Here is a 27,759-nt window from a genome sequence, read left to right on the forward strand (position 1 = left end):
CGCCTCCGCCGCCTCCTCCGTTGCTCGGCCCCGGTCCCGGTGCGGCCCGGCCGGCTCGCGGGGCGCCGAGCCGAGGCCCGCGGCCGGCCGCATGAAGGACTGCGAGTACCAGCAGATCAGCCCCGGGGCCGCCCCGCCGCCCGCCTCCCCTGGGGCGCGCCGTCCCGGCCCCGCCGCGCCCCCCGGCCCGGGCCCCGGGCCCCCGCCGCCCGCCGCCGCGCCGCGCTGGAGCAGCAGTGGCAGCGGCAGCGGGAGCCTCGGCCGCCGCCCGCAGCGCAAGTGGGAGGTGTTCCCGGGCCGCAACCGCTTCTACTGCGGCGGCCGCCTCATGCTGGCCGGCCACGGCGGCGTCTTCGCACTCACGTTGCTGCTCATCCTCACCACCACCGTCCTCTTCTTCGTCTTCGAGTGAGTCCGGCGGCGCCCCCGGCCCCGCCCCCTCGGGCGCCCCTGCCCCTCCGGCCCCCTCCGGCCCTGGCCGCGCACCCCACCTGCCCCGATCCTGGGTGGGCTCTTCAGCGCCTCTGGTCTCCCTCTGGGCCCCCCGCCTTCTCCCACGACCCTGGGCGCTCCACCCTTCTCTGCACCTGCCAGGCATCCTCTCCTCCCTGCTCCTCCCTGGCCTGCGTCCTCCGCGCTCTGCTCAGGATCTGCCCCGAGGCCTTCCCAGTCCTCTTGCATGTGTCTCAACTGCCCTCTCGGCCCTCTCCACCTAGGTCCGCACCCCCCCCCCGCCCCGCCATCTCCCCCACTCTCCATCCTCCCTCGCCCATCTGGATGCCCCATCCATACGGGGACCCATCACCCCATCCTCTGCGGCCGCCCCCCATCCCTCCCTGCCTTTCCGTGGCACCCTGCCTTTGCCAACCTCTGCCAGGAGCACCACCCTCCCTTGTCCCTCTACATCCTCCCATCCTCCGGGCCCTCTGGGAACCTGGCTTGGGCTTCCGGGACCTCCTTGCCCTCACCTCTCCCCAGGACCATCTTTCCCCCAGCCTCTTTCCCACCCAAGGCATCTTTGCTTTCTCTCTTCCAGACAACTTCTGAATTTCTTCGGAGTCCTTTGGCTTTATACTCCCCATCACAAATCTCCTAGCTGCCTTCTGGTCCCCCCAGGGCCCCTTCTGGGGCCCCCTGTTATCCCTCTACTCTCAGAGCCTTCCGCCTTGCTTTCCCCTCAGTCTTTCTCCCTCCAGACCCTCAGGTAATCTTCCCAAACAGCTTTGGGCCTCTAAGGCCTCCAGTCCCTCTCCAGCACCTTCCTTAGCTTCCCTAACACTTCCCAGCCTTCCCTCAGACTCTGCCAAGCCCCTGCCCCCCGCCCCCACCTCTGACCTCCAGGTTTTCTTTGCCTTCTCAACATTCTGGAGCATACCTCTGGCCTGTCCCATGGCAGGAACAGCTGCAACGCCTTGTTATTTTTCCAGAGAGTCCAGAGTGCTTTGGTGGGGCAGGTCGTATTTGCCCCCGTGAGCTTTTGATCCCCAGTGACACAGGATTGGCCCACACAGTATCTCCGTTTTCTGGTTTGCGGGGGTGGGGGATGCCTGTCATTTCCCAGGGTCACGTTTTTGTATCGGAAGTTTTCCAACTTGGAAAACTTGGTCTGTAGCTTGAGCCATCTGCTGTGTGATTCTTTGCACACACGCTCTCATTTCCCCTCCTGGTTCTCCCCATTCTTTGTGGTCTTCCTTAACTGGCCAGTGTGGTGAACGACTCCATCTCTGGAGCCAGCAGACCTGCTTCCCATGCCAGGTGCACCACGCACCGCTGCCATACTGCGTGACCTCGGGGCCGGTCCCTTCACCTTGGAGCCCCAGTGCTCTCATCTATAAAATGGGGTTTATAATAGGTTGTCGTGATGGTGGCACAAGGTCATGTATGTAAGCTTTTAGCCAGGAACAAGCCCTGGATGCTGGATGCTGCTTTTAGCTCTTGTCTTCACCATAAAGCACTTGCTAAGGGCCTGTGGCCATGCTAAGGCTGCCACAGAGACACCACCCCCAGGGACCCTTTCCAGCTGCCAGATCATGTATCTGCAACCTTGGGTTTCCCCTTGAAGTAAGGTGAGGACTTGGTACAAATTAGCTTCTCCCTTTCCCCCTTCCTTTCTGAGTCAGGATGGATAAAAAGATCTGGGGTAATATGACAAGCAGAAGCTCTGGGTAGCCCCCAGCCTCCGGCATGTTCCCTGGGCAGAGTTTCAGATCCATCTCGCTGGGCTGCCCCGCATGAGTGTTTTGAAAGTTCCTTTTCCAGTACCTCTAGGGCTGCACCCCGGGCAAGAGGAAGTTGACCCCCGCAACCCTGTAGCATGGGGTTCAGTCCATTCAAAAGCAGTATCTCCCCTGGGCTGTAGGGGTATCTTGACCGGTGCCAGATTTGTCCCCCAGAGAAGGGAGAGAGGAGGACTTCTGGGCTTGGGGAGGATGTGAATCATCTCGCTTTGTCTGTGCCCTTCCTCACTTGGGCTGGTGGGGTTGGCAGGAGGGTTTGGGTTTGGGCTGAGCGTAGCCCTGGGTCTGAACTGGGGTGAAACCTCAGTAGCGGCCACCGCTGGGGAAGCCTGGAGAGTGAGCGAGCTCACACTCTCCCATTGTTCTGGGGAACCATAGAGTGGCTTTCTAGGGCTTTTCTTGCTGAGAATGGTTTTGCTTCATTGTTTGGTTTCATGGGTTATTGCACAGGGCTGTCAGCAGGGTGGCTTCTGCCCCACTTCCCACCCCACACGGAGGCCAAAGCGCCCCTTTAATTCTAAGTCAGATCCCCGTCCCCTCTGGGATCCTCCCTGGCTCTCCCGAATAAGAGCCAGAGCCCTGATAATGGGCTTCCTCTATGTCCATCTCCTTCCACTTCCCCCCCACCTCCCCATGCATCCTCCTCCAGGCACATTGGCCTCCTTGCACATTCCTGCCTCAGGGCCTTTGCACAGATTGGAATACCCTTCGTTCAGGTAGTCTCATGGTTCACTCCCTCACTCTTCCCTCCTTCCCTGAGTGTCCCTATAACAATACCAAACCACTCCCCTCCCTTCTGTCCCTCTTCTCTGACTACTCGCTCTCTGGAAGCACTTGCCACCATCCGAACATACTATGTGTATATTTTCTGCTAGTTTGTTGCCTGTCTCTTCACCAGGGCAGGACTTCATTCTTACTGTTGTGTCTTCAGTGCTTAGAAAAGGGCCTGGTGTGTAATAGGCACTCAATATAGTAAATATTTGTTGAATGAATGTAAGGAGTATTTGCTAAGGGCCCAGAGGCCCGGGTCCTGTCGTTGGCTGGCTAGGTGACCTTGGGTGGGGCCTCAGAGTCTGCCTCTGTAAAATCAGGGAGCTAGGACTTAGTGTGTCTGAGGGCTCCATGAGTCTCAGACTTCAAGTCTCCATCCCCCAGAGTCTGGTTATACATGACCTGATTGATTGTCCTGTGAGGGACACAGAGGGCCCAGCTTTGTTGAGGCTTGGACCCAGGAACCACTGAGGTGTTTGGAGCAGAGTGTGTGGTTCATTTGAAGCCCTTGGTCGTGGCAGTCTCTGCTCTTCAAGGGAAGGGCCTCTCGGAGGCCAGAGCCTCTGGCAGTTGAAGCTCTGGAAACAGCGTGTAGATGTCCACAGGTTTGCTTTCTGTAACTGTGCCAGCTCCTTGGCCGATTCTGGCCTCCCAGCAGCCTATCATTTCCCAAGTAGCAGCTCCTTACCCCATCAGGTGCCACTCTAGCTCTGGGAGGGAAGGCAGCAGAGGACAGTGGTTAATCCTGTGGGCAGGACTCAGAGTCAGCCTGTGCACAGACTCTTCTCCAAACCAACTAGGGACCTGAAACCACAGACTTGGGATGCTGGCCCTGGGTGACCGTGGCAGTGCCTGGACCATGGTCTTTCCCCTAACCCCCTTCACCTGGCTGACCCTACTCGTTCTTTAGATTTTAGCTTAGGCATTATCTCCTTCAGCCAGACTATCCTGACAGTTCTCTTGTCCTCTTTCCTGTGTTACCACACACAATCCTATGTGGCACCCCTCTGTATACATATTTTTTTTTCCCCAACTAGACCAGAGCCTCGTGGCGGGTGGGGAACAACACTCTTATTCACTCTGTTTGGTGAAGGTGTTGCCTGGCGTATGTAAGCCCTCACTAAATATTTGTGGAGTGAGTGAGTGAATGAGTGAACATTGTCATGATGGTCGACTCAAGTGAGTACCCAATTCATTGGTAGTGGCTGCCTGAAGCTTTGTGTTCAGGATTCTGAGGCTGCAGCTATGAGCAGGGGTGAAGAATGCTGGGATCTAGAGCCCTCTCCTTAGCTCATTAAAAAAAAAAAAAAAAAGTGCTGGGATCTGTTGATTATGGCTGCTATTGGCTCACAGGGAAAGTGCAAGGGTCAATTAGTGATGTCTGCTCTCCTGGGGGCACTCCTGGGGGAGTGGCTGCACCTGCCTAGGAGCTGAGCCCCTCTTCCTCTGGGAGAGGTTCTCCTAGAGAGAATGCGGTGGTGTTTCTGGGCTCAGTCGCCTGCCTAGTGCTGTAGCCCTGTGCCCCACATGGCCTTCTGGGTGTCTGCTCATCTTTACCCCTCTCTCTTTCTCTCTCTCTAGCTGTCCCTTCCTGGCCCGCCAGCTGACTCTCGCCATCCCCATCATCGCTGCCATCCTCTTCTTCTTCGTCATGAGCTGCCTGCTGCAGACAAGTTTCACCGACCCTGGGATCCTGCCCCGGGCCACCGTCTGTGAGGCAGCCGCCCTGGAGAAGCAGATCGGTGAGGCTCCTACTGCAGCTGGAGCTGTGTCTCCCAGTTCCACACTCCTTGATTTGAGAGGAGGCCTGATTTTCTCTTCCCACACCTTGCCAGAAACTGAGGGCATGGTAGTAAGGCAGGCTGGAGCTGACACCAGAGCGGAAACACGTGATAAACAAGTGAGCAAATAAGCAAGCAAGAGATGCTAGCAAATGAAGGCTGTGATGGCTGCCAGCTTAGCCCCGACTGCTCATTGTGGGCCAGGCGGGGTTTTTACCTCTTTACATGCATGATCTTATTTAATCCTCCAGTAATCCTATAAGACAGACTCTATTGTTATTCTCCTTTTACTGATTAAATCGAGTCTCAGAGGAGTCAAGTGTATGGTCCAAGATCACACAGTAAGTGGAAGAGCTGGGATGAGATGTCATAGAGTCTGACCAGAGTCTCTGCTCTTAAACATTCCTGTACTTACTCATTTTCTCATCAAACATTGGTTGAACCCCTATCATGTGCCAAGCACTTTTCTAAATGCTGACAATACAGTAGTGAACAAATATGACAATAATCCCCTGCCCTCTCGGAGCTGACATTCCAGCAGGAGGAGAAGGACAGTTAACAATTAAACATCTGGTGGGGCAGCCCCAGTGGCTCAGCGGTTTAGTGAACCCTTCAGCCCAGGTTGGGATCCTGGAGACCCAGGATCGAGTCCCACATCGGGCTCCCTGCATGGAGCCTGCTTCTCCCTCTGCCTGTGTCTCTGCCTCTCTCTCCCTCTTTCTCTCTCTCTCTCTCTCTCTGTCTCTCATGCATAAATAAATAAAATATTTAAAAAAAACAATTAAACATCTGGGATGTCAAAGAGGAAAGCAGGGAGGAAGGATGAGAGCTGGGGGGACAGTGATCAGAGAAGACTGTGAAGGAGTGACTTCTGAACAAAGAAGCAAAGATTTGAAAAGATGAGGGATTGAGCTGTGTGGGTATGTGGAGGAAGAGCACAGTAGGTTGTAGGGAGTGAACTAGTTTAGAGTAGGTGATCTGGGAAAGCTTCTAGGAGGAGGTGGTACTTGAGAGGAGCCCTGAATGGTATGATGGAGCCAGTACTGTGCAGTCTGGAAACAGTACAAGCAAAAGCCTGGAGTGGTGAACAAGCTGGTAATGTTTAAGGAATAGCAGGAAGGCCGGTGTGGCTATAAAGAACCTGTGCTCCCAGGCACCACAGACAGCCCTCAATTTCTCCCAGACAGCTGTGTGTCCCCCTGGGAGCCTGGGTGCTGGGGCCAGGGCCTTAATCTCAGCTTGCTCCACCCCACCTCCTTCCTGGGGAGAAGTGACGTGGCTATTTGCACACCTCAAGGGTTTCCGGTGCATGGTTGGTTCCTTCCCCTAACGGAGTGGCTTTCAGATACTCTTTTAAACATCTAACTGGCCCTGAAGAGCCCCCGGGGCCTGAAAATGTTGGAGCCCACTGCATCCATCCCTGGAAGCTATTTCACTGATTCTCTGGAACAACTCAGGAGGGTGGGCAGGAAGAGGGAGAATGTTCTCTTGCTCTTTGTTTATCGTCTCATTCCTCTGCCTAGGCCTGTCCTCAGCCACACCCTCAGTTGCTGTCTTCCTCTGCCTACATCCAACTTCCTTCCCTCTTGAACCCCCGGCCGCTCACCACTCAGCCTCTTAGACCTGACTCTGCTCCTTCAGAATCCTGCAGCCTGACCCGGGCAGTCCACCTGGCAACAGGGAGGCTCAGTGGCAGCCCGTTTTTCCTCCCTCCGGGTTGGAGCTAATTGTGGGACAGGATTATATAGTCCAGCTCAGCCTGAGCTTGGAGAGCTGGCTGCCTGGAATCCTCTGGGCTCCCGTGAGCTGTGTGGGTAATAATGACAACTGTAATCCCCCATGTTTGGGGAGCGCTTGACTATGTCCTGAACGCTTCCCATCCATTATCCACACAAATCCTCCCAGCAGTCCTGCTGTGCTGATGCAGAAACTGAGGCAGGTGAGCACACGGCCAGGGAATGGAGGCACAGAGATGGACTGTGGGCCTTGACTCCCACACCCTTTGCTATGTCTTCTGAGATGGCCATAGGGACACATCTTCAGTCTTCGGTGGCCACACTGTCTTCATTCTTATGTCTCGACCCAGGTATTCCATATTCTGAGAAGCTTTCATGATCCTAGTTGGGCCACACCTTCCATGAGCTTCTTGTCCTTCCTTCTCTTCTTGGCCCTGTGCTACATGGTGATCATTACAAAAATGTTGGGCAGGCCCAGCAGCCTCTCTCCTGGGCAGTGAGGGTCTTATTCACCTAGTCTACCGCTTAGGGGTCCAGAGATGTTGGCTGAGTGAGTGAGCTTCTCGAGACGCCCTCCTTGATGTCCCCAGGTGACTCATGGAGAGGCAGTTGCAGCTTCTCCCAATCAGGCATTGTGGGTTTAATCATTTAGGTGTTAATTCTATATACTGACTCCTGAGTACGGGGGCAGGAGGTGGGAGGCCAAAAACAAATCTGTTGTGGACCCTGCCTTCTGGCGATTTCCAGGCTAGCTCAGTGCAAGGTAGAAAGCCTGGCCAGCTGTCACAGGTATAGTTAGGCTTTGGAGGAAGATCAGAGAAACCAGGAGTATCTTCTGCCTGGGACATATGGAGAGGCTTCCTGGAGATGCCTTGAGCCAAAGTTTAAAGTTGGGGTGGAGTTCAAGCACAGGAAGATGTGTGAAGGGAGCCCTCCAGGCAGATGGAAGAGAAGAGGAGAGGACAGAGCGGGAAGGAGCGAGGACAGGCATGGAACCCTGCACAGGCCATATTGGCTGGAACAGGAGGAGTGCTCCAGAGAATGAGAGAACTTCTGGTTGGAGAATGGGGTGGAATTAGTCACTTGGGACCCTAAATGTCAGCGTCAGAGACTTTGCTTTGAGAACAGCTGGCAAGCCTGGCAAGTGACATCTTTGAGGCCTTTGAACTCTGAAACTTGAACAGGAGCCAGATTGAGGGTGGGGCCAGGAGGTTTCTAATCAGGGTGAAATATATCTTCTTGAAAAGGACTAAGGTCACTGAGCCTTTTCAAGAAGTTTGGGGACCAGCTTTGAGGTGGATGGTGCTGTTCATATAAACATGAACTGATGATTACTGCGGCCTGGGGCCCCTGCAGCCTGTAGGCTTCTCCCTTTGGCCCCATAGGCAGCATCTCCAGCCCAGCAGGTTCTAACCCAAGGCTGCCGCCCTGCAAGGACCATCTGAGGTGGGCTGACCAGCTCCTTCCAGTCTCATGTCCTGGGAAACCCCTCAGTCATAGGCTAACCGGGGCGGTTGGCCACCCTGGTCTGAGCTCTTGATTTGTCAACTGGCGAGCCATGCAGCTGGGTCACCCTACTGGGTCGGCCATACAGGGTCCAGGCCCTCTGAGAAATTGGGGAAGAGGGAGGAGGTGGCAACATTGCCCCCAAGAGGCTCCCAGTCTGATGGGAGCTGATGGAAACATCCCGATCTGAGCAACAGACACTGACCTAGACACATTTACTGCTCACAGAACCAATATATAGGCTGCCTCTCCCTCGCCACCACCCAGCAGGTCACAGATGGCAGCCTATCTATGCCCAGTGACTCCCCTCCAGTCCTTCTGCAGACCTGCCTTATCTGCTACCTGGATTGGCTCTGCTGACCCGGCCCCAACACCTGGCTTCTCCCTTCAAGCATAGTTGTCTCTCCAAGACCCGGATTTGGCCTCAGCCCTCCCTGGCTTAGAATTTGGTTGACTCCCTTGTGACCTCAGCAGCATTTCCTGAAAATCAGTCATTTGAGTACAGCTTGAGTACAGATGATTTTTACCCTTTCTGCATCTCACCTTCTACCTTCATTTCCTCATATTTTCCTCTAAGTGACTAGTTGTTGTTCTTTTTTTAAAGATTTTATTTATTCATGAGAGACAGAGAGAGAGGCAGAGACACAGGCAGAGGGAGAAGCAGCCCCATGCAGGGAGCCCGACGTGGTACTTGATCCCGAGACCCCAGGATCAGGCCCTGGGCTGAAGGCAGCGCTGAACCACAGAGCCTCCCGGGCTGCCCTAAGTGATTGTTTTTTGTTTTTTAAGATTTTATTTATGTATTCACGAGAGACACAGAGACACAGGCAGAGGGAGAGGCAGGCTCCATGCAGGGAGCTTGATGTGGGACTTGATCCCAGGTCCCCAGGATCATGCCCTGGGCTGAAGGCGGCACTAAACCGCTGAGCCACCCAGGCTGCCCAAGTGACTAGTTTTTAAATGTGTCTTACAAGGAAAAATTTTATCACCGGTGCCAGCAGAAAGCCTCTTACTCAAAATAGAAGGTAATCATGAAAACAAAACATAACAATGTGACAAAATTCTTGCTGGTTATGGTTGCCTGCAGACCTTAGCCACCCTGAGGACTGATCACAGCTATTAGGTCTTAGAAGTCGAAAGTTTTCCCCTCAAGTCAGAGGCTTGAAAGAAAATTGAAAAGGGACTAACTTTCTCATTCTGTGAGTAGTGTTACTTAGTGTTGTGGCCAGGAGACGGATCGTCTTCCATCTTCCTGAACGTTTGCCCTTGGAGGAGCGCTTGCCTGTGCAGGCAACCCCGGGGTCCCCAGCCCTGCCAGGTGATGGTGATGGGGACTTGCTTGTGCCTTTGCTCCGTTCACCCCCCACCACCTCTCCCAGGTGCCCTCTTTCCCTGGTGAGCCCGGTGGGCCGTTCCTCCTGACCCAGCTTAATTGCTGCCCCACCTTTTGTTGAATTCCGCCTCCCCCAGTGTCGAGTATGGACACCAGTAATACCATTAACTCACCAGCTATGGGTTAGGCCTTTGCATCTCTCACTCGCATCAGTATCTTACAAGTTCCATACGATTGTTACCCAGGGAGGAACTGAGGCTCAGAGAGGTTAGGCAGCTTCTTCAAAGTCACAAGCTAACAGGTGTCCAGGCCAGGTTTCAAAATGAGATCAGGCTGGCTCTGGAGGCCCCATACCTGACTCAGTGCCTCCTATACAACCCCATAATTAGCCACCTCACCGCTTGCTCTGCCCTCAGGCCACGCTCTTCCTGTGTCCTCTGGTCTGTCCCTCTGCTGGGATTCGGTGGGTACTCCATAAACCCCTGGAATGGACAGAAAGGGTCAGGTGGGGATTACAGTGACCCAGTGTGCACGGCCTGGGCCCTGCAGTGACCTTGAGCTGACCTCGAAGCAAGGGAGACCACAGCCCTGCAGCTGTTTCCTCCACAGGTGGGGGCAACGGAAGGCCAAGGCCAACAGTCGGGACCCAGCAAGGGGGGTGGAGACCCCCACCTGCGCTCACTAAAGCCGGCTCAATGGCCCACCCCCACCCTCAAGGACTTCCGTGCTGGCCCCTGGGCTTTGGTCATAGACACCCCGCCGCCTGGCTCTGACTGCAGGATGCTGGCTTGCCTTTTGTGGGCCGTGGGCCGTGAGCCCTGGTTGGGGCAGAGACTCCCATAGCATACCCTGGGGGAGGGGGAAAGTGTGGGAAGAATCATTTGCTTCTCACAGATATTCAGTGAGAAGGAGCCTCCCCCCCACCCCCCAATACCACATCCCCAGGGGTTGGAGAGTCCCATCTGCAAGACAGCAGGAAGGTCTTACTGGCATGAACAGGCCTTTTTACTTCTTAGAGGAAAGCCCAGGAGCCTTGGAGTAGATCTTAGGTTTCCTTAGGGCAGGAATAATGTATCTTACTACTCTCACTTCCTTCTTTTTTTTTTTTTTTTTAAGTTTTTATTTATGTATTCATGAGAAACAGAGAGAGGCAGAGACACAGGCAGAGGAAGAAGCAGGCTCCGTGCAGGGAGCCCGATGTGGGACTCGATCCCGGGTCTCCAGGATCACACCCTGAGCCAAAGGCAGATGCTCAACCGCTGAGCCACCCAGGTGTCCCACTTCCTTCTTTTTCCAAAAAATATTTTCTGGACTGGATGAACAAAGCAAATGTGGTTTTCTGTATTAAGCACTAGGAAAAAAAAATAATAAAAAAAAATGAAGTAGACACTAGGCCCAACGTAAGGCTTGAACTCATGAGTCTGACAGTCTACTGACTGAGCCAGCAAGGCAACCCCCCTTTTTTCCCTAATTTTTATATTTAATTTGTTTTTATTTATTTAAAGATTTATTTATTCATTCATGAGAGACACAGAAAGAGAGGCAGAGACACAGGCAGAGGGAGAAGCAGGCTCCATGCAGGGAGACTCGATTCTGGGTCTCCAGGATCACTCCCCGGGCCAAAGGCGGCGCTAAACCGCTGAGCCACCCCGGCTCCCCCCAAGATTTTATTTTATTTTAAGTAATCTCTAAGCCCGGTGTGGGGCTGAAACTTATAACCCCGAGATCAGGAGTTGCATGTTGTACTGACTGAGCCAACCAGGAGCCCCTTTGAATTTTTTTTAAAGGAAACATATTTGACTTACCTGTAAGTACTTGCCTCTTCTCCCCTCACCTGCCACCCCCAGGCCTTGTACAATATCTCGACCTAGTGGTTGGTGATGTCTGAGAGAATGTTTGGAAGACAAGAGTTTTAATTTCAGCCCTGCCTTATACTATCGAAGTGAAGTCTGTGTCCTCATCTGTAAAATGTGGGTACCTACCCCCTTGCCCAGCCCAGAGCATTTTTGGTGCATCGAGTGAGACAGGGAATATTAGTACACTTCGAAAATTGTTTTTCTCTGTTGAAACTTAAGAGGCTGAGCTTTGTGGTCAGGAATGGCAGCAAATGGACTTGCTCCATAAGCTACCACTGGTACCGGCTGCTGGCAGGTGTGTGTTGAGGATTCTGAGGCGGAGTCCAGGGCAGTGATTGGTCACCATGGTCTGGCCTGAGAATAAACAGCAGAACAGCTGCTTGCCTTCCTCCCGCGTGGGGTCCAGTCTCCACAGTGGCATCCCTGGAAAGCCCCCTTTGACCCATCTTGTTTAGGGCCTGGGGATTGATGACTTCCATTCAGCATCTGGGTGGCTCCCTTGCTCCAGTGTGACACTTTCTCTCCCCCACCCCTGGCTCTTGGCAGCCCAAGGAAGTTGGGTGTGCAGAGCTTTACTTGCTCTTTCTCAGAGTTCTAAGAGGAAGCCTGGCCACCGAGGCCACAGTGTACTGGTAGGAGTCCCCTCCCTGCCTAGGGGAGGGCCTGTGGGAACCCAATGAGGATTCCAGAACTTTTCTCCTCCTCTTTCCTGAAGTGCGTCTGTGGCTCTCCTTCACTCTTGGATGAATTATGTTCTGAAGTTTGGTAAATCAGTTGTTTGGAGTATAGTTTTTCCTAGAACAATAATAATAATGGCTAGTGTTTATTAAGCTCTTGCCAGGCACTAGATGTTTTGCTAAGCTCACTTGCTGAGTTCTCCCTTCATCTTCCTTAACAACACTCAGAGGCAAGTTTGATTATGTCCCATTTTCTTTTTTAGCAGATGAGTGCACAGAAAAGTGAAGCCACTTGACCCATATCACATAGCTAGTTGCCGTTGGGCCACATGTCTGTCTGGCTCTAAAGCCTGTGTCCAAGCCTGGAAGACAACTGTGGGCAGGGACAGGAGCTGGACCTGGGGCCCATGGGGTAGGGTTACAGGTTGGATTTGGAGTAGCAGCAAGAGTTTTGGAAAGAGCTAGAGAATTCTGCATGCTGGTGTGTCCCAACATGAACTATATATCAGGACTGAGGCTCCCATGAATCTAGCACCATGCTTGGGTGTGTCTGCATCTCATTGAGCGCTCCGCACAGTCCCTTGAGACTGAGACTGTCTTCTCTCCATTTTACGGATGAGGAACCCGAGGCTCCAGGAGGTGAAGGGACTTTCTCCGGTAGCAAGTGGGTAGCAAAATGATGATTCAAACCTAGTGTTGCAGACTCCAGAGAGTCTGCCTTGTGACCACCCTGAGATGTACTCACCGAGTGCAAAATCCCTTCCTGGTATTATTTCTGATCCTTCTATGAGCCTTCTACGCAGTTGCTATTTGTCTGCTTTTTCAGATGCAAAAGCAGGCTCACAGATGTTAAGTAACTTCCCTGATGGCACTGGCTCATGAATGGAAGGGTCAGGATTTGAACTCTAGGCCTGCCTGAGTCCAAAGCGCGTATTCTCTCCTCTTTGCCTGCTCCTTCATGGTTCATAGGCCTGGGACTGCCTGTTTATTCCACTGTCCCTGCCCTCTTTGACCATGCAGTCAAGGTGGAGAGCCCCTGTACACACACAGCAGTCCCATCACAGCCCAGCAGGGAGCAGGCGCTGTGTGCAAGGCAGCAGTGAAAGCATTGTGGCAACGGTGCTTCAGAGAAGCTGCTCCTGAAGCTGCTCGAGAGTCCTAGGGAGCAAGGAGGAGGCAGGGGCCAGGGCTTGGTCAGAATGGGCAGGAAGCCAAGGCTGCAGGACCTCAGGGGCAGCAAAGCAGGAGTGGAGGTGGGGCCCACTCTTGCAGGGCCCAAGTATCGGACAGGAAGTTGTCCTTTATCTGATGTGTTAGGGGAGGCTGGTAAAGGGCTGTAATTCAGAAGGGGTTTTTTAGAGAAATGTGGTGGTGTGTGTAAGGGGGTTGGAAGGCAGAGGGGCTAGAGGCAGGGAGTCTTCAGGGGAAGCTGTTTGGTGCTAGCTGCGTGGCCCGGGTTAAGGCATTGGGAGGAGAGTGAAAGATGGAGCAAAATCTTGACGAGACCTAGTGACTGGCCACGAAGGGGTAAGGGGGCAGGAAGAGTCTGCAAAGGCTCTCCAAATGGAGTTTCCCGGCCTCTGCCACTCGCTGGCTGTGTGACCTTGGCCAGATCCCCTAACCTCTCTGGGCCTGCTTTCTCAGTTGTAAATTGAAGGGGTCAGAAGAGAGGCAGGCACTGAAGGGACAATTACCGAGGGTCTGCTACGTGCCAGGGGCTGTTATAGGCTCTTTGAGGTTCTTTCCAGCTCTTGGATTATGTCATTGACAGAAATAAGGAACTAGGCAGGGTTAAATAACACTCATTGTGACACTTTAAAATTTACAAAAAGACCTCAAGCCCCAGTTTTGGAAACTTGGGTTCATATCCTGGTTCTGCTGCTTCCTAGCTGGGAGTGGCCTCGAGCGCTCACTTCATCTCACTGCAAAGTCACCTTAAGTGTAACCTGGAGGTGGTGGTAATGATAACCCTACTTCCTGGGATGTCCTCAGGATTCAAGGAGATAATGCATGCAAAGAGCTCAGCATATAGGAGGCGCTGGGTGAAGTGGTTTCTTTCCCTTGCCTCTTCCTTTATTTCTCTTCGTAATTCAGTGAACTGAAAATAACTGCGCACTTCTTGAACACTTACTTTGTGTCACGTCAGGTGTATTAACTCATTTAACCCTCAAAACAACCCCATGATGTGGGTACTATTGTTATTCCATCTCTGTGCTCAAGGAAACAAAGGCACAGAGAGATTAAGTGATAGGCCCTGGCAAATAGCTAGCAAATGACATCATTAGGAGAAACCCAGCTAGTGGGCAGCCCGGGTGGCTCAGCGGTTTAGCGCCGCCTATGGCAAACCAGGTTTCAGAGTGTGTCCACTGGCCTCAAACCCCCTGCCCTTTGCCCTGCTGCTGGTTTTATTTTATTATTTTATTATTTTATTATTTTTAATTTTTATTTATTTCTGATAGTCACACAGAGAGAGAGAGACTGAGGCAGAGACATAGGCAGAGGGAGAAGCAGGCTCCATACACCGGGAGCCCGACGTGGGATTCGATCCCAGGTCTCCAGGATCGCGCCCTGGGCCAAAGGCAGGCGCCAAACCGCTGCACCACCCAGGGATCCCCTGCTGCTGATTTTAAAGAAGAGATGTTCAGGTGCTTAGTTCCATTGTAAACATGCGCTGGTTGGGGTGATGGTGAACAGCCTAGCAAGAGTCTGCTGGGTAACTGGAATGTGAGGCACAAGTCTGTTTGCTTCATTGATGCATGCCAAGTGCCTAGAGTAGTGCCTGGCACCTGGTGGGCACTCAGTAAGTTATCGTTGGAGGCAAGTGGCCAAACTGAAGATATTATCTGGGGAGTGGATCCAGTGGAAGCAATGACTGGGCACATCGCTAAGAGCTGGGGATCACAAGCAGCCTCCTATGACTCTCAAAATTCTGTGCAGGAAGGAGCCACTGCTTTGGGAACTCTGGTCCTTTGAGGCCTGGGGTAGGCTCAGTGGGTAGAATTGTGGGCTTTTGCACATGGCTGACAGCACGTGCCAGCATAGCAGCTTTATGACCTCGGACAAGTGACTTAAACTTTTCTTTTTGTTAAGTTTTTACTGAAGTTTAATGAGCTTACAAAACGTGTACAAATCATAAGGGGTCTGTTGAGCATTCACAACCTGAATACACACATGTAATCGGCACCCAGATCAAGCAACACTATGCGAGCAGCGTCCCAAACCCTGCCTTGTTCCTCTTTCTGGTCAGTGTCACCCCTCCGAGGGTGACCATGATCCTGACTTCTACCACCATAGATTACTTTTAGTTGTTTTTGAACGTTTTGTGTCCTTATGTGTGTGATTTCTTCACTTTATGCAATATTAATGAGATATATACATATTTCTATGTGTGGTTGAGGATCGTTCATTCTTTGCTGTCTAGAGCTCCATTGTGTGAATATACTACATTATGTTAATCTGTTCCACTACTGATGGGCATTTGGGTAGGTCCAGATTTTGGCTATCATGGGATTGTTGCTGTGAACATTCCTGTATGTCTTTTGGAGCACATCCAATCATGCACATTTCAGGGTGCCTGGCTGGCTCAGTCGGTAGAGTCTGCGGTTCTTGATCTGTCTATATTCTTGATCAACTATACTGAATGACTTTGAGGTTGTGAGTTCAAGCCACACATTGGGCATAGAGTTTACTTATAAATTCCTTCTTTTTAAAAAGATCTTACACATTTTTATTGGGGAGATACCTAGCTGTGGGCTTATTGGGGGTTCCTATGTTGAACTTCGGTGGTTAGTGCCAAATAGGTTTCCAAAGTAGTTATGTGAGATTTCTAGTTGCTTCACATTTTTACCAGCATGTGATTTTTAAATTTTTTTTTTTTCATTTTAGCCATTCTGGTACATGTATACAAAAAATACATCATGGTTTTTATTTACATTTCCCTGATGACTAATGAGCGTGAGCCCCTTTGCATGTGTTTATTAGCCATTAGATAGCTTCTTTTATGAAATACCTGTTTGAATCTTTTGTCCACATTTGAATTGAGTTGTCTGAGCTTTTTCTTACCGACTTACAGGGATTCTTTTTTTTTTTTAAGATAGATAGATTTATTTATTTGTTTGTTTGTTTGTTTGTTTGTTTGTTTATGATAGACATAGAGAGAGAGAGGCAGAGACACAGGCAGAGGGAGAAGCAGGCTCCATGCCGGGAGCCCAACGTGGGACTCGATCCCGGGACTCCAAGATCGCGCCCTGGGCCAAAGGCAGGCCCTAAACCGCTGAGCCACCCAGGGATCCCCCAGGGATTCTTTATATATTCTGGTTACAGATCCTTTATCCATGGTCAGATAAGCATATTGTAAATATTTTCTCCTCTGAGAGTCACCTTTTCATTCTTTTAATTATATCTTTAGATGAACAGAAGTTCTCTTTTTTTTTTTTATTTTTTTAAGTAATCGCTACATCCACCTCAGGTCTTAAACTTATGAGTCCAAGATTAATGCTTGGGGTCATTGTGAATGCTCACACTCTCCACCAACTGAGCCAGCCAGGTGCCCCGAACAGAAATTCTTAATTTTGTTATAATGCAGTTATATCAAATTGCTCTTTCATGATTTGTCCCTCTGTGTTTTAAGAAATCTGTGTCTACTCCAGAGTCATAAAGTTGTTTTCCTATTATTTTTAATCCCAAACTTTTGCATTTAGAGCTACAATCGATCTGAAATTGAATTTGCATTTGGTGGGAGATGGGTGTACGGATCCATTTTTCTCCCATCTGTATACCCAGTGGACTCAGCACTGTTTAATTGGAAAAGACCATCTTCCTTCATGGCACTGTGATGTTGCCTGGTCATAACCACTTGATCATTTACATATTGGGTCTATTTCTGGATTCTCTTTTCTGTTCCATTGATCAGCATTTCTACCCTTGCCCCAGACCACCAGGCCTTCTTAAGTACTAGAGCTTTATCATTAGTCTTGATATTAGTCACTTAAGTCCATTAGCTTTGTCCTTTAAGAATCCTTGGCTACAGGATGCCTGGTTGGCTCAGTGGTTGAGCATCTGCCTTTGGCTCAGGTCATGATCCCGGGGTCCTGGGACTTAGTCCCATATTAGGTTCCCCTACAGGGAACCTGCTTCTCCCTCTGCCTGTGTCTCTGCCTCTCTGTGTGTCTCTCATGAATAAATAAAATCTTTAAAAAAATTTTTTATTATGAAAAATTTCAAACATACAGAAAAGTGACTTTTCTGTAAATACAATGACTTTCTGCATGTTCACCATCTAGATTTAGTAGTTGTTATTAGTTTCTTTTATTTGTGTCATATATCCTTTTTTTTTTTCAAGATTTTAAAGAAGACAGCCTCCTACATGACCACAATTCCGTTACTGCTAGGAAAATGAATAGTCCCCAAATTTCTAATCTATAGTCCTTTCTCCCCAGCTTCCCCCCAAATGTCTTTCTTGTGTTGTTTTGCTTTTCAAAACAGGATCCGTGGGATCCCTGGGTGGCTCAGCTATTTAGCGCCTGCCTTCGGCCCAGGGTGTGATCCTGGAGTCCCAGGATCGAGTCCCACATCGGCCTCCTGCATGGAGCCTGCTTCTCCCTCTGCCTGTGTCTCTGCCTCTCTCTCTCTCTCTCTCTCTGTCTCTCATGGATAAATAAATAAAATATTTTTTTAAAAAGGGATCCACCCCCCCAGAACCAAACAGGATCCAATCTAGGATCATGCATTGTATTTGTTCATGTCTCTTAATTTAGAAGCATCTCCCTCTCTTGTTGTGACATTGACTTTGTTAGAGATCAGACTGGTGGTCTTGTAGGTGTCCTGCATTCTGGATCTGACTGTTTTCTCAGTGTTGTTTGCTTTGTCCTTCCATATACTGAGCCTCCTGGAAACTGGGACTTAGAGCTGGGCTTGACTCCATTCAGATAAACCTCCCCAAGTCTTCCCAGGGCCTCCTTCTCTAAGTTGTGTAAGGCCAGTGGTGTGGAGCAGGTATGTAAAGCTTTAGTGCAGGGCTTGGCATAAGGCAAGTGTCAGTAGGTGGTAGCAGCTCTTAATAATTGTCCCCACCATGGGCCACATTTTATTCCAAAGTCTTGTTGCCAGGAGGAGGTTTTCCTAAGGCTTCTCTTGTCCCTGCTAGGCAGCAGTGGCTCCCCCTCAGCTGGTGCTCCTGGCTCTGGGCTTGGACATCCCCCATCTTTCTCTCCTCCCACCCTCAGATAACACAGGCAGTTCCACATACCGGCCACCCCCTCGGACCCGGGAGGTGATGATCAACGGGCAGATGGTCAAGTTGAAGTACTGTTTCACTTGCAAGATGTTTCGACCACCCCGGACCTCACACTGCAGTGTCTGTGACAATTGTGTGGGTAAGTGGGAGGCAGCAGGGAGCAATGCTGGGAGCCCTGGGGACAGGGAAGTCACTTGTGGGGATGGAGGTGTGTCTGAATCAACCAAAGCTGGGCAAGAGGTCTGCTTCACCCAAATTTGCTCTGACTGAGGAGGGGCTGTGAGGAGAGGCTCAGAGTGTGACCAGTGGTGTCTTGGCTTCAGCCCAGGATTGGTAGACTCCTTTCCCGCAGCTCTGCACTATGGGGCAGATACAGAGAAGCCCTGGGTCCTCAGTAGGTCCAAGTTTCCAGGAACCAAAGACTGGACCCATAACATTCTAGATACTTTGGGGCCAGAAAGAGAATGATTTATCATCCAGTGGTCCAGGGCCAACTATACTGAATGACTTTGATCTGATTCCCAGGGCTTGGGGATAAGAAGCTAGGAACAGAGGAGTTCAAGCCAATAAGGTGGAGAGGATGTAGCAGGATTGGAAGCTAAGCTCCTGACCACAACTGCAGTGGTTTCTGGGGAACTGAAGGCTGTTTTGTCTCCTCTTCTTGCCCTCCGGAGGCCAGGCAGCCTGATGCAGGCTGAGGGTGTGCCCCTGGGAGGGTGTCATAAGGGAACTGCTATGCAAGAGGACCCAGACAAGCTGAGCCATGGTGACTGTGCATGGTCCCCAGGCAGTGAGCTCATCACACCAGCTCAGCACTCCCCGAGTGAGAGAACAGCAGGGAACACCCATGACAGCAGGCAGCAAGGTGGGTGACTCAGTGAGCATTATTCACTCCTGAGAATCTACCCCACCCACCCTCTGCGAATGGTGCTGGCTGTGATGTGAGGCCTGCAATGGGCTTGGGATCCACATTCTCACAGAGGACTTTCCTACCAGCCTGGGTATGAGCCGCCCCTGGGGACATAGTGCTGGTGTGAACTCAGGCCTCAGACCGGGTCTTTCATGCCAGCTCTCCCAGCCACTCCCTGGGCCTCTACTTCTAGAGCAAGAAATGGGGATCATTGGTTGTTGGCATGTGGCCAGGGTCATAGGCCAGGCAACAAGTACTTTTGTGTAGATCTTTGTACCAGGCCCTGCTGGCTGGTCGGTTAGCTCAGTGTGAGGCCCACACAGGCCTCCTCATGGAGTTTACAATCGAGCAGACCAGTCCACTAATTATAAATAAGTATGTAAATACAAAGATAAGTAATGGGGTAGATAACAGAGGGCCCTCACCTTGTCTGGGATCAGAGGAGGCTTCTTAAGGAAGTGGCTTTGCAGCTGAGACACGAAGGGGGAATTACCCTTAACCAGGTGAAGACACAGAGTAGAATGTGTAAGGCAGTAGGAACCTGTGCACAAAGGTCCAGAAGCAGGGAGCATCTGAGGAACTGGGGGTGGGCCAATGCAGAGAGGTGTGGGGGGAGCAAGGCCCCAGCTGTGGCATGAGGCCTCTAAACACCTGTGCTGGTTGCAGGCCAGGTACACTGATCTGTCTCCCCTGGCCCTCTTCCAGAACGATTTGATCATCACTGTCCCTGGGTGGGCAACTGTGTGGGGAGACGGAACTACCGCTTCTTCTATGCGTTTATTCTCTCCCTCTCGTTCCTGACGGCCTTCATCTTCGCATGTGTGGTCACCCACCTGACGCTGCGTGAGTTGGGGGTGGGGGCAGGGGTGAGCGGGAGGGGTGGGCCAGGAGTTCAGCTGAGTCAAGGGGCCACAGTCAGTATCCCTCTGAGCTGTGCCCTGTCCTGTTTTTTTTCTTCCCCAGGCTCTCAGGGAAGCAACTTCCTCTCCACTCTGAAGGAGACACCAGCAAGATATCCTTTGTCATCTGGTGGATGCCCTCGTGGGAACCAGGCCCCCTCGCTGGGGTGGGTCCCTGCACCTCATCCTGTAAACAGAAGGGAAGGGTGTAGAGCCAGTGTTTGTCCTCAAGAATAATCCGATATACCAGCTGCTTCTGTTCCCACCCAGGCTAGAGCTGATCCTAAATGGCCCGATCATGGAGCCGGGGTGGCCAAGAACTCTCAGGAGCCACAAACCCTGTCTTCCCTTAAGACACCAAGCTCCTGGGATCCCTGGGTGGCGCAGCGGTTTAGCGCCTGCCTTTGGCCCAGGGCACGATCCTGGAGACCTGGGATCGAATCCCACGTCAGGCTCCCAGTGCATGGAGCCTGCTTCTCCCTCTGCCTGTGTCTCTGCCTCTCTCTCTCTCACTGTGTGCCTATCATAAATAAAAAAAAAAAAAAAAAAAAAAAATTAAAAAAAAAAAAAAAAAGACACCAAGCTCCTTGGACCATGTCCCAAGTGGGGTTCTTGGTGCCTGGAATCCTCATTTCCCTCTACTGTCCATCACCCTTGCTGCTCTTGAAGGGGCTCCCTAACCTTCCTGAGGTCCTTGGAGGTGATCCTGCTGAGAAGTGGTGAGTGGACCTGAGGAGGGTTACGAACTCACTTCCTCTCTGAGGAATAGCTTGTGGAAGGGTAGGTAAGAAAGGCTGAGCGTGGCAAGCTCCCAGGTCCAAGGGAAGCTCCCAGCCCTGTCCCCGTGTGTGTCCTTGACCACCCTGCTCACTGTGCTGGAGTTGGTGATCTGCTTCTTCTCCATCTGGTCCATCCTGGGCCTCTCAGGGTTTCATACTTACCTCGTTGCCTCCAACCTGACAACTAACGAAGATGTGAGTAAAGCTGGAGCCACCCCTGTCCCTGGGCAGGGGTCCTGGGAAGGAAGCAGGGCTGAGGGAGCCTGGGGTTGCCGCAATGCAGCCTGACTCTCTGCTGCTGGGGTACCGCGGGTGGAGATGGAAGGCAGCCAGACATTGCCTGGCCATGGGAGACCCAGTGCAGGCTTCTGAGCCCCCACATGCCTCAGCCCCTTGGCCCCTCGGTGTGGGCTTTCTCGCTAACCCAGAGGCAGTGCTCCACTGGAAGTCATGACATTGGCCAGCATGTTACTGTTTCCAGAGTTCTTTGGAGGTCTGTTGCCAACTCTGAGGCAGAAGGAAAAGGGATGCTTTTTCTCCCGATTGATGGCTGAGTGACTTGCCATCACTCAGAGGTCACACAGCTGGAAAGGGATGGAGCCGGTGTTGTAACGGAAGCTATGGCTCTGTTTGCTGGGCCCCCACTGTACTGTACTTGTAGGCAGAAGAGATGTGACCATTCTCAGGGTGTCCTTGGGGCTCCCAAAGGCACCCTTATTGAGGGGGACAGTGAGGACAGGATCCTAAGGCTTTCTGGCAGACCTCCACCAGCATGCATTGTTTGAGCACCCACTGTATGCCCAGCCCTGGGCCAGACCTGACCTCTCCTTCCTGTTCTCACAAACAATAAAAAGCAAATGATGGCATCTGTGCCGGGGCCGCCATCAGATCCTGCTCAGAGGCCCATGACCAACAGAAAATACATTTCTTCACCTCAGCCTCTCATTCTGGGAAATAAAACTTAGCACTCATGATAGGGTATCATGTGCTGGATGATTGGTACAAGCAGAAATGACATTAGCCCACATCTCCCAAGGCGGTTTCCTGGGTGCTAGTTTTTCAGGACGTACTAGGGGTTAAGCAAAAAGACGTATTATGGCCAAATAAGTCTGGAAAACTCTGGATTCAAGTCAAACAGGTATACTTCCTTGTAAACTCCTCGGTGCCTTCGATAGCTGGCTTCACAGACGTAGAGATGGGCAGGATTTCATCAAATGCCCCATCGATGCTATCAGAGTTCCCTATTTTTCAAACGAGGACTGAGATTCAGAGAAGCGTTCTATCCGGGCTCATGCAGTGTGTCAGTGGCAGGGCCAGGGTTTACAGCCAGGTCAGCCTGAGCCCTGCCCCTTGTACTACCTTCCCTCATAGGTGGCTGGCCAGAGAAGAGAGGGGGCCCCAAAAAGTTTCCTTGGGAGGCTTCTCTGGCTACACTCTGTTTCTGTCCTGATTAGGGCTACTTCCTCTTTGCTAGGTGTCCCACATGCCCAACAGTCCCCCACACTCACTGAATAGCCTGGGCTAAAGACACATCCCCTCCGGTAGTCTGTCCAGAATTGGGTTCAGAATTCACCAGCCTCCAGGCCTCCCTCCTAGAAAATGATACCTGACTTACACCTCCTTCCTGCTGGCAGATCAAAGGCTCGTGGTCCAGCAAGAGGGGCGGTGAGGCCTCCGTCAATCCCTACAGCCATAAAAGTGTTATCACCAACTGCTGTGCTGTGCTCTGCGGCCCCCTACCTCCCAGGTAAGCCAGGGGTGAACAGGAGAGGTCACAGGGCCTGGCCTGACCAGTGGGGGACAGCGCTGTGAGTCCACAACTCTCAAAGAGGTTCTGGAAGCAGGAGACCTGCCCACACCACGGAAACCCTCTTTCCACCATCCCCTGCAGAGTGCACTCAAGGCATTTGTCATATAAAAGAATTCTTTTTTGGGGCACCTCGGTGGCTCAGTGGTTGAGTGTCTGCCTTTGGCTCAGAGCGTGATCCTGGGGTTCTGGGATCGAGTTCCATATCAGGCTCCCTGCAGGGAGCCTACTTCTCCCTCTGCCTGTGTCTCTGCTTCTCTGTGTGTCTCATGAATAAATAAATAAAATCTTTTTTAAAAATTCTTTTTTTTTATAAGGATGGATTGATTGATTCGACAGAGAGAGTCAGAGAACACAAGTGGGGTGGGAGGGAGGGGGCAGGGAGAAGAATCCCTGCTGAGCAAGGAGCCTGATGCAGGACCCCGGGATCATGACCTGAGCCGAAGGCAGATACTTAACCTACTGAACCACTCAGGCATCCCAACATAAAAGAATTCTATGTAATTGTTAATGACATTGCTCATTGTAGAAAAAAATTAAGTGCAAAATATTAGAAAGAAGAGTATTAGATATCACGTGTAATCTTATTCGCCAGGGATCACCAGGAATAATGTCTTGGCCACACTGCTGCCCCTCTGGTGCTGATAGCCGACTGGGTGGGGCTCCATCCTCCCTAGTTGCTGAGACCAGCGAGGAAGTGCTCCTGTCTTCACACCAGGGGGCGCCAGAGTGCCAGAACAGGAGTTAAATTGCAGTGGACACTGGGGAAGCAAGACTTCCCCACACTGTCCATACCCCCACACCCTCCCCACAAGCTTCTCCTGCCTCATATGCCTCTCATGCTTGCAGTGGGGGGTGGGTGTAACAGTGGGAATCACACTATTTCCAAATTCCCTTTCATCCTGCTTTTCCCTTACCCTCAGGCTGGCTTTGTGGCATCCAGGCAGCAAAATGGGGCCACTTTGAATTAACAGTGTATAAATCTGGTGGCCAAAACCAGGTGTCCAGAGTGCAGAGTGGGCCCTTCTGAAAGGGAAGGCTTTTGCCCCCCCAACTGGAGATCAGCTCCCCTTTCTCAGGCTTTGTAGGCCTGGGTGTTTCCTTGGCTGGGAAATGGACTATGCCATTCAGCCCGGGCCTGGATCACTGGTGTTGGGCAGGGCCCTCATGTGACCTCTCTTGTGTTTTGGAAGCCTGATTGACCGAAGGGGATTTGTGCAGGCCGACACCGTATTGCCCTCACCCATCAGAAGCGATGAGCCAGCCTGTGGAGCCAAGCCCGACGCCAGCATGGTAGGAGGCCACCCCTGAACTGGGCTCAGTACTTGCCACCTGCTGGCCTGTCCACCCCTCCGTACTCACCTGCCGCCCTCCACACCTGCCAGGACCCTCCCCATTCCACCCAAGGGAAGCAGAGCCGCCAAAGACTCTTTCGTATTTATTTCCCACCCTGCGTGGCTTTCCCCACGCTTCCATGGCTGTATCCTCTGTTCCCCAAACCCAAGTTCCCACAGCCGTGGGCCCTAAATCCGCACGTCCCCCACCCCCACCCCCCAGCTGATCAGTGGCAGGAGTGACAGGAGAGAGAGAGGCCAGGGCCCCTGAGGCCATGAGGGGACAATGCCAAGTCTCTACCTGTGCCAAGGCAAGCCCTGTGTGAGTGAGGGTGCCGGCTGAGTGTGATACCTCCCAGGTGGGGGAGCTGCTGGGCTCTGCTCAGCCAGGATCCTGGGGGTGAAGCAGAGCCTAAGAGTGTTTGGCTCTGGACAGCAGGTTATAGGAGAGGATGCCTCCTCCGTGGGCTGCTTTGGTTTGTAGGCTCCTTCCTTCTTTTCATGATGATCATTGTTCTTTATTCCATTTTTGTTCTTTTTTTTTTTTTTTTTTTTTGTATGGGGTTGGCCAATAGGATAGAGCTGGGGTTCCAGATAGAAAGGTCAGAGGTGGGGGTGGTTGGGGGACAGCCTGTGTCAGAGGAAGCTAAACCAGCCAGCCAGGCACCCAAGACCTCAGCTCCTGCATGATTCCTGGACAGCACACTAGGAAGTGGGGGCCTTGCCCTCTCGCTACCCATGGAGGGCTCTCTAAGGGATCCCAGTCTGGCCCCCCACCTCTCTCCCAAGTCGGTGCTTGGGCTGGGTGGGCTAGACTCATGCTGGCAATACTTGAAACGGGTTTATTAATGCTGGGTATTTTGCACAATTTTATAGACCTCTTTTCTACATAGCATTTTTTTTAATGGAAGAAGAAAATAAGTCAGCCACATTGCTCTCTGTGTAGTGCCAGGTTAAGGATTATCAGAAGGCAAGTTGGTTTTAATAAATTTATAAGAGAATTAATGGCTGTGAGTGAGTGAGTGAGTGTGTGTATGTGCATGCGTGTGTTCGCATATGCCCTTGTACGAATGTGGCTGGCTCCCACTTCCCGACATCCCCTGGGCTGCCCCTTTCCCCGCCATCCCCCTCGGGCGGCCGCGGGCAGCAGCAGGAGCAGCCTGAGCCAGGGCCACAGGAGCCCATGCCTTGATCACGAGAGACCCCTGGGTTTCTGCTGCAGCTCAGCGCCCACCCCCCGTCCTCCTATCTTTCCTTCCTCCTTGGACATCAGGAAGCCCAGGACCTGCCCAGACAGGCTGAGGCTGGGCGTGGTGGATGGGGTAATGGCTGTGGGAGCGGCTGCCATTCTGCAAGCCGTGCTCCCTCCTCTGGGCTCTGAGTATGGGACCTAATGCCAGTGGCTAGAGGACAGGGAGTCTCTGCCAACCGAGGACTCCATCCAGAGAAAAGAGAGGAAGGTGCAGGGTGGGCCAAGAGGCAAATGAAGGTTGTTGGCCTACGTCTGGGCCCAAACTCAAAGGATGTCCCTTTTCTGCTGGAAACTCTAGCTTCTTGTCAAAATAGATAGGAAATTGTCCTTGGCCCTTGAAGTGGGCTGAAGCCCTTGGCAAGTGACTAGGAAGTCCTCGCGACTTGCCTTTCCTTGCTGCAGAGGGTAGTGGGTCACAGGCAGCTGAGAAATGGCAGCCACGGAAGGTCCCCTCTGGGATAAGCAGCTCTGCCCTAGTGGCAGGCCCCTGGGCCATGCTGCAGTGGTACTGGGAAGTCAGGAGGGAGCTGCCTAGAGGAGGGGACTCCCACCTGCCTTTTATTTAAGCCAGTATTCTTTGTTCCTGCTTGTAATAAAATTTTTGTTTTTAAGAGTTGATTTGCTTTGGTTTGGTTTTTGTTTGCTCTTTCTTTGCTGAGGCTCCAACCGGCAGCCCTCTATTCTTTCAGCCAAATTTGGTCTTTCCTGAGGAGGCAGAAGGCAGGAAGGCCAGTGGTGTGGCTAAAGTTCTCTGAGGCCGAGCCAGGGGGCGAGGCCCCCCAGGCATGTAAGAAGAGGCCAGCCTGTCCCCTCTTGGTCCCCCCCCTACTCTCCCCTGCCTCTGGGACTTGGAGACCCCCGAGGTCTTTTTCCTTGCTGTCTTTTCACCCTGATACCCCACCCCCCTACCGTGACTGCCCCGCTAAGAAAATGTTTCTGAGACAATAGATTCCAGTTTGTGAGCCAGAGCCTCCCTGGCCCCAGCCCCACCTGGGCAGCAGGGCACAGCCAGACAACTCATAACACTGGCCCGCCTCTCTGGTATCTCCCCCAGGAGGACACCTGTCAGGATTTTGCCATCTCCTGCACAGCCTGAGGGGAGCTAACAGGCCTCTTTGCAGAGGGTTAGCTGGTAAGACCGTATCTCCCCTGTCAGCCAGCACTGCCCGCCCCCCTCACACACCATCTCATCCTCATCGCATGCCTTGCCAACCCCATGGAGCCCATTCATCTGTCTGGTGTGTGGTGTGGTGTGTGTGCTGGCGGTGGTAGGGCCGCCAGGGCTTCCCCCCAAAACAGAAGGATCGGGGCGTGAGGGCAGGGCTAATAGCCCAGCCCTGCTCTGGACTGAGGAAGTAGCTTCACACAGAGCAGCTCTCCCACTGGAGCAGGAGGTGAAGGGTGAGGTCGGGGAGAGGGTGACCTACCTGCTCTGGGGTGCTTGGGCCCGTCCTGGTGGCGTCCTGGTGTGCAGGAGCCTGCGGTCACTAACACTTGTGTCCTGGCTTTTCTGTCTCTGCTGAGCTCTCGCCTGCCCGTTTTCTCTCCTGCTTCGTTGCCTGCTGCCCGAGCCTCAGCCCTTCTGTGAGGAAGAGGCAGGTGCTGGGGTGGCGCTTGTCCCCCCGCCAGCACCCCTGCAGGCCTCCTCTCTCTTCCCAATCCCGCTAACCCTCTCTCTTCTCCTTCTTTGCTGTCCTGCTGGGATCTCCAGTGTGTGCGGGGGCTTAAGGACCTCCTGAGGACCGCTGCTCTCTGCCTCTCCAGGAGTGGCCTGAGGGGAGCCAGGCACCCGGCACCTCCACCTGCCTAACCTGTGGCCCATCTGCCACCGTCTGTGCCTACAGGGTCTGCCCCCAAGCCTGCCCCACTCGTGTGCTCTCTAGAGCCCCCCACAGGGGGCAGGGGCTGGCCTCTTTGCCCCCACCCCCAATCCGTGCCAGCCAGAGTGTAGAAAGCCATAACGCAGCTGTCAGCACAATGACATAATAACCATGCTGAAACTTGGTCCCCTTTCCACTTCCCTTCCCCTTCCCCAGATCTGTAAGGTGTCAAGACTCTTCAGGAATCTGGCCTTACAGCCTGCCCCCTCCCAGAATCAGGCATAGCTATAGTGGAGCTGAGCAGGTTTCTTCAGGAGCCTCTGGGCTGTTGGTGGTTGATGACGCTGCTGAACAAGTTCGGTAACTGTTCTAAGCACAACCGGTTTGACATTGTTCCCACGGCCTTCCACGGCCCCCTCCATCCCCACTACCCCAAGTAGGTAAGATGCAAGGAGGATGCTTGTACCCTTTGCCCCAGGCACTGAGGGACTGAGTGAGCTCTGACAGCCCTGCGTTCTTCAGAGGAACTAAAGGAAACTGGGCTGGGCCTAGGAAATCTGCTGAGTCCATGGCTGGGGGCTGCTTGTCTGCTGTCCTGTACCTTTTTTAACCAAAATAAAGATTTCCCTCTTCTTGCCATATCCTTGGCTGTCTAGTGCCACCTTTACTTGGGGTCCAGGGGTGAGGCCCAGGATGAGTGTGCAGACCATCTGGCTTACCCTCCCTGCCAGCCTTGTTCTATCTAGATGGTGCCATTGCAGAGATTGAAAGATTGATTTATTGAGCAAGGGCGGGGTAGGGCAGAGGGAGAGCATCTTCAAGCAGA

The 27,759-nt window shown here is 52.5% G+C and overlaps 1 protein-coding gene across 5 annotated transcripts; it reads left to right on the top strand.

Moving 5' to 3' along the window:
• Positions 1-25: 25 nt before the first annotated feature.
• ZDHHC18 (zinc finger DHHC-type palmitoyltransferase 18) lies at positions 26-27,759 on the top strand. Of its 5 annotated transcripts, XM_055331940.1 has the most exons (10): positions 26-408; positions 4,590-4,750; positions 18,122-18,271; positions 19,748-19,885; positions 20,006-20,054; positions 20,813-20,915; positions 22,355-22,467; positions 23,721-23,820; positions 26,168-26,245; positions 26,825-27,759. In XM_055331940.1, exons 1-9 carry the CDS (start codon positions 92-94, stop codon positions 26,207-26,209), a joined length of 1,173 nt encoding a protein of 390 aa, XP_055187915.1. In that variant the 5' UTR covers positions 26-91; the 3' UTR covers positions 26,210-26,245; positions 26,825-27,759. The 5 variants fall into 5 exon arrangements, 4 of the variants coding, with proteins under 4 accessions (XP_055187915.1, XP_055187914.1, XP_055187916.1 ...); XM_055331939.1 differs by lacking the exon at positions 26,168-26,245 and having other exon boundaries at positions 26,825-27,758; XR_008665275.1 differs by lacking the exons at positions 20,813-20,915; positions 26,825-27,759 and having other exon boundaries at positions 20,006-20,108; positions 26,168-26,184.

Source organism: Nyctereutes procyonoides, unplaced genomic scaffold (genome assembly GCF_905146905.1).
Source record: "Nyctereutes procyonoides isolate TBG_1078 unplaced genomic scaffold, NYPRO_anot_genome, whole genome shotgun sequence".
In the NCBI taxonomy this organism is placed as follows: Eukaryota; Metazoa; Chordata; class Mammalia; order Carnivora; family Canidae; genus Nyctereutes; species Nyctereutes procyonoides.

Bases quoted from the DNA above. Each gene is read 5' to 3' on its own strand.
- ZDHHC18 (XM_055331939.1), top strand. From the start codon at position 92: ATGAAGGACTGCGAGTACCAGCAGATCAGCCCCGGGGCCGCCCCGCCG. The intron at 18,272-19,747 runs GTAAGTGGGAGG...GCCCTCTTCCAG, and splicing joins TGTCTGTGACAATTGTGTGG to AACGATTTGATCATCACTGT. The intron at 20,916-22,354 runs GTGAGTAAAGCT...TCCTGCTGGCAG, and splicing joins ACCTGACAACTAACGAAGAT to ATCAAAGGCTCGTGGTCCAG.